The sequence below is a fragment of the Protobothrops mucrosquamatus genome, unplaced genomic scaffold (genome assembly GCF_001527695.2).
Source record: "Protobothrops mucrosquamatus isolate PMUCROS unplaced genomic scaffold, P.Mucros_1.0 scaffold_280, whole genome shotgun sequence".
NCBI classification, from domain to species: domain Eukaryota; kingdom Metazoa; phylum Chordata; class Lepidosauria; order Squamata; family Viperidae; genus Protobothrops; species Protobothrops mucrosquamatus.
In genome coordinates this window covers 1,870,542-1,883,139 of record NW_015386356.1, presented here as the reverse complement: position 1 = coordinate 1,883,139, position 12,598 = coordinate 1,870,542, and the positions used below count along the sequence as shown (strand labels likewise).

The 12,598-nt window shown below is 37.2% G+C and overlaps 1 protein-coding gene across 1 annotated transcript in view; it reads right to left on the bottom strand.

Moving 5' to 3' along the window:
- Positions 1–5,041: 5,041 nt before the first annotated feature.
- The window catches only part of ACSL1 (acyl-CoA synthetase long chain family member 1), a 35,892-nt gene continuing 28,335 nt past the window's right edge, over positions 5,042–12,598 (bottom strand). Inside the window, exons 15-21 of the mRNA XM_015831797.1 lie at positions 12,295–12,367; positions 10,568–10,656; positions 9,744–9,860; positions 8,178–8,321; positions 7,798–7,899; positions 6,689–6,760; positions 5,042–6,276 (exon numbers count right to left, since the gene is read on the bottom strand). Of these exons, the coding sequence (XP_015687283.1) occupies positions 6,136–6,276; positions 6,689–6,760; positions 7,798–7,899; positions 8,178–8,321; positions 9,744–9,860; positions 10,568–10,656; positions 12,295–12,367 (738 nt within the window). The 3' untranslated portion in view covers positions 5,042–6,135. The remainder of the gene's footprint in view (positions 6,277–6,688; positions 6,761–7,797; positions 7,900–8,177; positions 8,322–9,743; positions 9,861–10,567; positions 10,657–12,294; positions 12,368–12,598) is intronic.

Here is a 12,598-nt window from a genome sequence, read left to right as displayed (position 1 = left end):
GTATTTGCTGTCAAATGTATTGCATTTCCTATTGCAATTGTTTTGTAGTACAGGGGTCCCCAACCCCCAGTCCGTGGATCAGTACCGGGTTGTGGCATGCCAGCAACTGGTCCACACAAACAAGTCAAGCCCCATCTGCAGGATGCAAGCAGCATACGAAACCATGTGCCCTCCGGTCCGCGGAAAAACCTCTCTCCACGGAACCGGTCCCTTGTGCCCAAAAGGTTGGGAACCTCTGTTGTAGTATGAACAATTATGATGAAGAAGGATTATAGAGAAGATATACAGTATAAAAAATACATGCAATTCCCAAACAACCATCCACATTTTCAGGCTGCCTTAACTGCGATGTGACCAATTTAGAAATTGATCAGGAGGCCATAAGACTTCTCCAGCATTTGTAATCACTTCAAATCAGATACAAAACTAGAGATTTAAAATATATAAACTATTTAGGCTCAATTTCAGTGGGCAATTGAGGGGCATATTTGATCAATTCAAAAAGCTATAGAAAGTCCTGTACTATTTATGTATTCTACTGCATATTCACCTTTCTCACCTCTACTTTGGCACCTTTTATATGTATGGACTCCCAGTTCCCAGAATTCCCCAGCTAAAGTTGGAAACCTCACATCTGAAAGCTGTCAATATTGAGGAATGCTGTTCTACTGGACAATTCTGTAAGAAAAAGACTCTTAGTTATTCTGCATTCGTATTAATGGAAGATTCTACTATCCAGAAATATCTCCATTAACATTAGTGAGAGGGAAGTGGTACAGAATCTGTTTCCTGCAATCCCTTTTACTATTTTCTTACTAAATCAGTCTGGAATGTTGTGAATGCATTCATACTGTATGTAAACCTGATTCACCAAGAAGGCAATTAGAGCATTAATGACAGCATATATTTTTACAACTCTCTCTGCTGCTCTGCAGCCTGTTTTTCCTTTCTGTAGAATTTGGTGTATGCCATATTGTCTTTGAATTGATGACTCTATTAGGGTAACTGTTTGGCTTTTATTAGATAGAAAATATTCCCTTCTCCAGCTGAAAATGATGCAATTACAAGATAACAGGCACTTCTTTCAAGAAGTATAAGTAATTGCTATTTTCTCAAAAGAATGAAAGCATTCATATGGCAGAAATATGGTGTAGTAGTTTAGGCACCAGGCTAGAAACTAGGAGACTGTGAGTTCTAGTCCTACCTTAGGCATGAAGCCAGCTGGGTCACTTTGGGCCAGTCACTCACTCTCAGCCCAAACCACCTCACAGGTTGTTGTTGTGCAAAAAATCAGAGAAAGGAGTATTAGGTATTATTTATAAAGTAATAATGGTGGGATTTAAAAAAAAACACTAAAGAAAAGCCCTAAAACTTTCTTCTCCTGTTGCAGTTATTAAAAAGCTACAGGCTCACATATACACTTTGGCTGGTCTGAGATCTAAATAAGGAACAAAATATCTCATGATTCTAACAGTGGGTATTTTATCTTGAGATTATATTAACACAAGGCATGGAACACTTTCAATATAAAAGAATGCACATAGGCACCAGCCTGGGACTATGTGCATCATATACACTATTATAATATTTTTATCCAAACTTTATAAGTAATTCAAGGCACAACTATCCTGTGAAGTTGGTGGGGCTGAGAGTGAGTGACTGGCCCCAGGTTGCCCAGCCAGCTTTCATGCCTAAGGCAGGACTAGAACTCAAGTCTCCTGGTTGCTAGGCCAGCATCTTTACCACTACACTAAACTGGCTTATTCTTTGTCTTATATATTCACATACAGCTGAGCTTAATGCAGAGACAGTGGACTGTAGTCCTGACTACACCTCTAGCCAGTATGGCAGTTGTACATCATTAATATCTACAATACAACCAAAAGTTTCTCTATGCCTAAGTCAATACTTCTATTTTACAAGATTTCCAAAACAGAACAGACTTTTGCTAACATGAACAGAATTTATTGTAAATTATAAATCATGGATTTATACTCTTTGGATTATGGTTATTGATATTCACATTTGTTTAAGCTTAATAGCAATTTTAGTCATATAATATATTCAGTTACTCATTACTAAATAACTAATGATATATTGGGAAAGTATAACCACCATGACATTTCCGAATCCCTTCTTGGTTCAACCATTCATTCATTCATTCATTTATTTATTTATTCATATGCATTTAATACTAATATAATTTTTCCTATTTAATTCCGTTTGAAATACCTAATAAAAAAATTAAAATACAAGACAATGAATGTCCCCAGGTTCCCCATTTCGGTTCAGTAAAACTGATACTTACATGGAAGCATTAGTTCGTAGTTCATATTGAATGAAATTAGAGAGGGGAATGGAATTGTAGTAGATATGTTTATGTGCAATCAGCCTTGTATGATTATAAAATATGTGATACTACTGCTTAGTATGGTTGGCGTAACCAAATAAGAATAGGCTCATATGCTGGTTACAAGCTGAGACTGCCTCTGAAATTCACAATATACACTAATTAAACTATCTAAGTCCAACCTTGGCAACTTTAGGACTTGTGGACATCAACTCCTAGAATAACCCAGTCAGCCTTTAAGTAAATTGGGTGGTTTAAATTTTCTATCAATCCAAGCCCAAGTTTCAACACAAAATTGAGTTTCTAGGCCAAGGAGGGACTGTGCATTACAGTATTTTGCCAAATTTTACTCAAAAGTAGTTGAAGAAACTTGGCTGGCAGCTAAATTACAAAATATTCTACCATAGGAGGGTGGAAATGAGACCTTGAGAATAGGTAGTCTCAGCAATGCTCCAGAAGTGTAAGATGTTATAGTCATACCCTAATTTGTGTAGCACTATTTAATAATTGTTGTTGGGCTGTCTCCTTTTGTTCTGATGTCTATACTGAATATCTAACAATTCCTTATCATTAAAAAAGCATCAATTCCATCGCCCTGAGTCCGCAAGGAGAAGGGCGGGATACAAATGTAATAAAATAAATAAAATAAAATAAATAAATAAATAAATCTGAACTAAAATATACCTACATACATGTATGTACATATACATTAATGTTTAGCTGATTCTCTGCTGAATTGACTTTCTAAATTATAAAGGCCTTGTTTTATTTGCAATAAGAGATTTTGAATGAACTGAATTTTTAACATCATCCATTTTTTATCAACCATAATTACAGATATCACTTCTAGAGAATAATGCTATTAAAACCTTAGAATATTATAAACCAATTTAAAATGAGACATCAGAATGACAATAAAAACATTGCACTGCTGTGTCCATCCTTTTGTATGTATGATTTTGTGGTATGTCTATAAAAGAGGTAGGGCTTGTATCATATCAGTACAACACTGCATTTGTCATATGCCATCTACATATGCCTTTGGGTATAATTGTTTACATTTTCTACAAGCAACAAGCTTCTTCTGCCCACTATAGAATTACTCCAGAAACAACCCTTTCACTAAAGAGTTGATTTCTTTCTGTTTCAGTAATAAACTATAGGTCAGTGGAATATTTTTGTTTCCCTATGGCAGTGATGGTGAACCTTTTAGAGACCTAATGCCCAAATTCCAACCCAAAACCTACTTATTTATCGCCAGGTGCCAGGTGGTTGTGGCACACTGGGTGGGCGTGGCTGTGGTGGTCATGGCAGACTGGATGGGTGTGGCCAAGGTGGGCGTGGTCACCTCAATGTTGCTTGTGGGGAGGGACGCCTGTGGAGGCCGAGCAGGGTTGGGGGAAATCCAGGGGGTCTCTGGCAGGTGGGATGGTGGGCAGGAGGCTTGTCCTGCGGGGTGAGGCGAGGCAAGGCAAGGCAGGGGTGCTATTGTCGCAGGGCAAGGTAAGGCAGGGGCCGGTGCGGCTGCTGTCCGATACCATCGGCCCCCGCACATAGAGGCCAGCGAGCGCATGGGGGCCGACAGTGTCCATCAGCAGCTACAGCCTGTCAACCCCTCAACCGGCACACTCTGGGGCTCCGCAGCCCACCACCAGGAGTTCAGAGAAGCCGCCTCTGAGCTGGACGGATAGCCGACAGCTGAGGAGGCGATGCAGTGGGTCATGCCCGGGAAAAGGAGAGCATGCGAGGCCAGGAGGGATGTGACAGAGGGGAGGGAAACCACCCGTGCTGGGATGCATCCAGCCACGTGGGACCTCGGCGAGTTAGTGGGCAGCTGATTGAAGAGGGACGGTTGCCATCTCCGGGGCATGGCACGCATGCCCACAGAGAGGGCTCTGAGTGCCACCTCTGGCACGCGTGCCATAGGTTCGCCACCACTGCCCTATGGAACTGCTTTTATTCAAGTTCAGGTTTGCTAGTTTCTAAAAAGTTATTAAGACGAGCTTTCCCCAATATTAAGCTCTTGAGATGTATTGAGATTAAAAACTCTTCATTCCCACTGTCACAAGAATAGGGTACTGCCTAGGAGTACTAAGGTTGTAATCCATAGTCCAGTGCCAGAAAGAGAAAACTGGTTAAGATCAGAAAATTCTATTTTGCTAATGTGTCAAAATTATTTCTTTATGATAAAGCTGTGTAGGAAACTATTATTTATTGGCTGATTTGCCTTCCTCTTGCTTCCTGTGTAGGAAACTATTATTTATTGGCTGATTTGCCTTCCTCTTGCTTCCTGTACCAACTGGGACATAAAATAGTCATAAAGGTCCAGACAAAAAAATAGTCATAAAGGTCCAGACAAAAAGAATGGGAAACAAATAATAGGGGAAACAAAGAATAATCAGGCAATAATTCCCTATTATTATTATTTTTAGGTATGAGCGCACAGTGACTTTTTAAAATTGCAGTATAAAAACATTTACTCAAATTAAATGCAGAAATATTTATTTTGGCTTCCTGGTGGAGTTTTTTTGGATGGAAATTTTTGTTTATAAAATATAGAAATAGCCAACACTAAGCAAACTTTTGAACTCCAATATAACAAGTGAATTAATACTTTAAGAGTATGGGTTTGAATAATGGTGTGCAATAAGGACACCCATGTATGAAATTATGCAACTGGGTAGTGCATTATAATCACACACACTTTAGTGCAAACTTCATTGTGCTTGTTTACATATATTTAACACAAATTAATTACTGTTTTATGGGAAAACTCAAACATGGGTTACTACAAGGCATTTCAATTCCATCCATCCCTCAGAAAAATATACAGATGCAGGTAAAAGGTAGGTATGTTCAAGCATCCTTCCCACATTCCAATAAAATGACATCCTATATATATATATATACTACAGTCCATTACCTGTCTGTTACAGACGCATGGTTATTTTTGTATCCTATCAAATTCTCAATATTCTTTGCTCAGTGAGTAAGAAGCAGAAGCTAACTTTGTACAAGACCCAGTAAATTAAATGATCAAGATTAAACTGTACTGCTGAGGCAATCTAATGGTTGGCAATGTATGAGCATGCCTTAGTCCCAGTTTGTACTGAAATTCCATCCACATCCATGCGTATTTTATAACATGATGCCACTATGGCCCAACTATTCCTGTAGCTCATGAAGCTGACATCTTGGATTATATAGGAAATTTTATCTGGAGTCTCCCCCAAATTCTAAAGCTAAAATATATGATCATTTATTCTGTGGTTCATTGCATTAATACCACATTAAATAAAGCTTTGAAAAAGTCAGTAAATAACGTAGGCAGCCAAGATTCTGCCCAAATTTTACATCCAACCACAAATAAGTTTCAGTTTCCTATCAGTGTTCCTCTGCTGTGATGCAATAAAAATCTCCATATATCAAATATTTTGGAAAATGATTACCAGCTGTACAATGTAATATAAACAATTGAATGTGGTAGCAACATACATATCCCTTTACATGCCTTGAGAGTCACATTTTTGGCTGAAGTCTTAAATAACAAATCACATAGATAACATGTACAGTTTTAAGGCGCATTGAGGAAGTTGTATGTCACTGTAAAAAATGGTCTGCGACACAAGTGGACAGTAAGGCAGAGTTCAAATTTTCTTCAGTTTTCCTATGTTGAGTACCCCTTTGTGTAGAAGTTAATGATTGCACTGTTTCCTTCCACATATTTGTTATAGTCTGTTCATAGATATGATGGTTAATAGCAAATGCCATTCTCTCTAATAGTTTTACATCTGGACATTAGCATAGAGTTCTTCTATTTGAGAGCTGAAATATTTGCGTAGCTCAGGTCTCTTTGCCTTTAAGGTTGGTGTTAGCAGGCCATTCTCAATAGAGAACATTTCAGAGTGAAGGGTAATGCCTTTGATCTGAAAAAAACGGAGGTTAAATCAGACTTTGCAAATTTTTTGTTTAGAACAATGTTACACATACATTGCAATTAGACTGTGAAAGAACAGAAGTTGTATCTGAACCAGTTTATTTTAAGCAATAATGATGCTCCATATCAGTAAGGATTTAATATGGGTGCTGAATTAAATAGACTGTTTATTGAAACCAATCACCCATCTTTTTAAGAAAAAACAATTTTCTCTCTTTCCTTTAAAATAAAATTCTAGTCTTAATGCAAGGGTAGGTTAATTTTTTCCTTAAAAATTAGATCTTGCTAATTTCATTGTAATTAGCCAGTTAATGTTTGTAACTCTAGAGCCCCAAATGACATTGAGGTAGAAAGGTATGGCACAGGCAGGCTAAAAGTAGGCAAACATTTGAGATTCTCACCTGTTCAAATGACTTCAAGCCAAACTCCTTTCCTATCTTTAACATATCTTCCAGAATGTATTTTTTTATATCCTGTTGGGATTCAGAGAATAGTGTTACAAAACAATATGACAACAATATGAATCTTATTTATTATTTGTAGACCACAAATAATAAATAAGGCTCAATGCACTTATTTAACTTAAAAGGGCTAATTAGAAGATACCTTTGCAAAAAAACCAGGACAGATGATAGGCCATGATTTATTGTTTTGCTATACAATCTCTACACACAAGTCAGGTATGTCTAGACTCTAGACCGTGATAGCAAGACTAGAAGGCCCAAAAATGACCCAATCCTAGCCTGTGGGTCACTCAAGATGTTAAGAATAATTATTTTGCCATTATTTTAACAACACTGTGGGTTGATAGCAGGGACTGTGTACTGAATTTTTTGCTCTGACTATGCAAATTCACCAGCATTGTTGCAATTATAATGATACCAACGCAAAACATGAGTTGACTCCTTATTTAAGTTGTTTTATGTTTTAAGTGATTGACCCTTTCTCTGTTTTGTGGGTTTCTCATATTACTTGAACTTAATTATATTTTCTTTCCTTTTCCCTTTAATAATAGATTTCCTGACATTTCATTAGCAACCATGGATTGGCATCTTCAGAGGCAAGATGGTGTGCCAATTTCTTTTGCTTACTATTCTTTTTTTGTGCTTTGCATAATGATTAGTAAAACACAATCATATGATAGGTGCGTATGTATGAATGTAATCTTTTAACTGTCAAGTGAAATCAGGAAATCCAAACAGTTCAAATGAATATAAAGGTTTATTGCAAGCTGAAATTCTCTACAAGAATCTGAACTACTAATGGTCAAAGCAAATTGGTGGTAGATAAGAGTCAACAGAATTCAAGGTGGGCTGGTCTTAGATCCCTTGTGGGTGTAATGGGATTTGAGACTGATGATGCATTTGACCCCTCCCTCGGGCTCAGCCTGATCATCTCCTACATTAACTCTTTTACGTACACTGGAAACTGCATGGATAAAGAAAGCTTTAAAAACAAGCAAGCTTGCACATACTAGTAGGGATTGTAATCAGAAAAAAAATCCACCTACTTTGTTTTTGCATAATTCTTCATAAGAGCCTCCCAGGCCTTTTTTCTTAGCCCAGATTACCAATATGTCTGGATCTGGGACCACAATTCCTATTAGGAAAGCCTGAAGCCAGATAAGAACAAATAAATACTTAAACTGTTATTACTGGATCAGCCACTTCACAAAAGTTTTATTGGCAAAAGGTGAAGCCAAGTTGCACCTTTTGCCACAACAGAAAACAATAGTTCTGTGTTGCAGTACCAAAGCTGTGGAAGACCGCCCCTTGGAGATCAGATCAATCTCTTTCTTTGGTCTATTTTCACAGCAGAAGAACATTTATTCATGAAAAATGTTTTTATTCACTTTAGACATTTCTAAGACATTCTTAGAAACATACCTACCTGCAAACTTTCACCATGGACAAACACCTGGGCAACAGGCTCACTCCTCAAATATACATTCTCTATTTTTTCTGGTGCTATATATTCTCCTTGTGCAAGTTTGAATATGTGTTTTTTTCTATCAATTATCTTCAGGGTACCATTCTATAAAACCAGTAGAAAAAAAAAACGTACTTCAATTCGTAAAAGGTTCATGCTTTACATTATCTCATAATCAATGAGAGCCGAGTGCAAGATCGATTCTGAAGAACATTCAGTTAAAAGCCAAGATTACCACTAAGAAATAATTTGTTTGAACAGCACAGGTAGACTATCTCTGTAAGTTATTTCAACGGCCCACAGCCCATGGTAGTTGTATTTTGACACCAAGATAGGAAAACATAAAACATTTATTTATTTATTTATTTATGCATATATCAAATTTGTTTGCTGTCCAATTTCATTGTGCTCTTATAATCTTATTCAGGTAGTCCTCGACTTACAACCACTCATTTAGTGACAGTTCACTGAAAAAAGTGACTGAAGACCCGTTTTCACACTTACAACTACTGCAGCATCCCCATGATTTCGTGATCAAAATTTGAGCACTTGACAACTGGCATGTATTTATGACAGTTTTACTGTCCCAGGATCATGTGATCAGTATTTATAACTTTCCCAGCTGGCTTCTGACAAACAAAGTCAATGGGGGAAGCCAGATTCCCTTAACGACTGCATGATTCACTAATAACAGTAGTGATTCGTTTAACAACTATGGCAAAAAGGTCTTAAAATGGCACCTCATTTAACAAGTGCCTTACTTACAACAGAAATTTTAGGCTCAGTTGTATTGTAAGTCGAGGACTACCTGTATGATCTTCTGATAGGAAAAGAAATGTTCAATTGTCTTGAAAGTAACTTCATAGCATTTACCAAGGAAATTGTTAAAAATGTTTACAATAAATATCGACTAAGGTGCCTTCCATCACGCCAGCTTGTGCTGATCTGGGACTGGCGATGCACATACGAACTTTCAACAGTTTTTCTGGGACTGAACAGATTCACTTCCAACTTAGCTACAGCACAAGAAAAATACACAGTGAAAATAGGCTTTTTGCTTATGGCCAGGTCTATAAGGTCGCCTTTTCCCATATCCTGTTGGCACTGTAGTCAGTATCTATATCACAGTACTTGTGTGTATATGAAGGCCCTAATGATATTAAATAATGGGACAACAGCATGAAAGGTTGGACAGTTGCATACTGAATTTTTATTGTGAGCCCAGTTTTCCAATGAAGCACATAATACTGAGAAAGGATTGGACAATTATATTCAGCATTGCTAGGAATCTGATATCTAAGCTGCAAGTCATATCAGTGTTTATACTATAGAAAAAACTGACAAGGCAGTTGATGATACCATGTTTTACAAGACACTTGCACTATAAATGATCAATAGATGGAATGTCACAGAAATATTCAAGCTTGCAACAGAAAAGTTCTGGCATTAAAATAGTGAAGTAACCCATTGATTAAAGGAATCTCTTCTCTCTGTTCACAAAATACACTTGATTACAATTTGGCTTACCGGTAACCACTTCCCAATATCTCCAGTATGTACCCAGCCGTCTTTGTCAAGAACTTCTGCTGTTTTTTCAGGATCTTTCAGATAGCCTTCAAACACATTTGCTCCTTTTACACAAATCTGGAACAGAAGTGGACTGTGCTTAAAAAACACCCTTCCATAAAACAGATTTTCCTACTAATTTATGTAAGAATGGAAATAACGTTCATTTACTATACCAACTGATTCTTTTTAAGCTCACTTATTATTTTTAAGAAATTTGCTAATGTTTTGGTAAATAATGCTGATCAAAATCACAATACCTTTAAATTATTGTTTGAACTGATTCTTGTAGAACACAGAATGTACTTAACATTTAAAATGTGCAATTTGAAACAGAAATACATTTTCTGACATTTGGGTACGTTTTGAACTTAAAGTTCTACATGTCAGAATTGAAACTGGTGAAGCAGGTACCACAGCTAGAAAGGACCATGATATAAACACATTGCAACTGCTCAAGGCTGATACCTGATAAACTACTAAGTGTCTGTAAACTCAAAAATGCAGGAGGAAAAAACTGAGAGTTTACTCTCCGGATCTCTCTGTCTTTCTTTCTCTCTCCCTCACACACACAAACACACTCAAACACACAAACAATGAATGAAGATTCTACATCTGTTGCTCTGTAGCAGACAATCACTTTTTGTGTTAAGGCTTAATTTTTGCTTACAAGATAGTTTTTAATTGACCTGAACTATGTTTGACATCTTCTGCCAACTCAAGCCAATGAATGAAGGTTAAGTGCTGGAAAAGCCAAGCCTTGGAGTTCAGATAGCACAACTTACCTCACCCTCTCCTTTGACAGCAAAATAATTCATTTCTTCTACGTCAACCAGCTTTATGATATTACAAGGCATTGGGGCACCAACATGACCTATTGATGGAATAATAATATTTTGTTTTAGGTTGTTTTTAACCATATGCCACCCAGAGTCATTCTGAATAAAGGTAATTAATAAACAATACAATTCTTTTTAAAATTAATTATTTTTAATATATAATTGAGTAATATTTTTACCATACACTGAATGTAATTGAATTTTTAAATTTGACCACAGTCTCTCCAAGTTGTATTAATGTTTCCACTCCTGGAACACAATTCTATTGCTACATACAAACAAAAGATTTTATTTTTTTATGCTAGTTCTAAAGTCCATTTCTAAGAATCGTATCAGGCAAATCTATGTTTTTCACATAGATTCACTAAACTGAACTTGAACTGAATAGGACTTGAGGGTAGTTCTGACAGTGTTTCTCAACCTTGACAATTTTAAGGCATGTGGACTTCAACTCCCAGAATTCCACAGCCAGCATTGCTGGCTGTGGAATTCTGGGAGTTGAAGTCCACATGCCTTAAAATTGTCAAGGTTGAGAAACACTGTGCTAGCAAGCAGCATTTCACCCATAGGAACTGCTGTATCTAATGTTCTTGCTGCTAGTTCTTATTAACTTTTCTCTCTACATTCTTATTTGTATTATTGTTTTTATTAGCTAAAGTTATATACCACCTTTTCTCTAGAAGCCAAAGACAACTTAAGCAGGAATTTTTCCTTCATTTTACTCTCACAGTGTCTATGATGTAGGTTAAGCAGAGTGTGACTGACTGGACTAAAAAAACAGACAGTAAATGTCCATGACGGAGAGTAGACCAGCATCTGTATATACTCAGTATTACTCCAATAGCTTATTTATTTATTTAGCATATGGCAATGTTACATTAGCCAGGAGACTACAATGCTAATACATGGTAGTTGTTTGGCTGACTAAGATTGCTAACCTATTTTGTTCACAGTTGTGCGTTTTCCAAGGTGCACCACAGGGGGCGAGGTAGCACTACACCAGAAAGAAATAGGAACAGCATCCTGCAACATCATCTGGAACCTTTCTCTCCACTGAAATCGCCTCACAAATGGGTGTCACATCCAGGAAGGTCCAGCGCCAGCAGGATCTGACTGTCAGCAGGAAGCTCTGGCTAATCTTCCTACCAAAGTGGTACCTATTTATCTATTCACATACAAGGTGCTTTCAACCTGCTAGGTGGACAGAAGCTGAGGCAAGTGACAGGAGCTCCCCCGCCACGCTCTGCTAGGACTCGAACCACTGGAGCAGAAAAATGTAGAAAAAATATCTCCAGGGAATAAATTGGGTGATTGGAAGAAAATTTCCCTCCTTTCCCTTCCACTTCCTTTTAAAATAACCAAATGCCACAATTTTTTAGGGCAAGTACATGTAGGCAAATAATTTAGTTCAATTTACTTGTGATCTTCAACCCTGAGATTCCCAAAATTAATGGGCTATACTGCCCATCATAGTAGCCAGTAAAGATAGACCCAGTATTGCAAAGCTTGCACCATCATGCCAACCTGCATGATGTAATTAATCTAGTCATGCTCTGTACATTTATTCTGAATGGCTTCTCATTTGTGATTAATTTTACCACTGAAGTTTCTCCATAAATATTTTGTCTGCCCTGATTTAAACTGTATAAGACTTAACACAAAAGAAGCCCTACCAGCAGTCCAGTCACCAGGTATTGTTAGAGAACATCCAGCTGTGCATTCTGTTTGTCCATAGCCTTCATAAAACTGTGAAGCAGAACATAAAGATCAGTCCTAAAGTTTTTCCCACTCAATGGGAATTATATTTTGCCCTTTCTCAAGACATCTTATACAAAATTCTTGAACAAATGTAGAACTTCTTTTCATCCTTGGTTTTCCAATTTAATTTTTACTTAGTGTATATATGTATGTATGTGTATGTGTGTGTGTATGTATGTATGTATGTGTATGTATGTATGTATGTATGTGTGTGTGTGT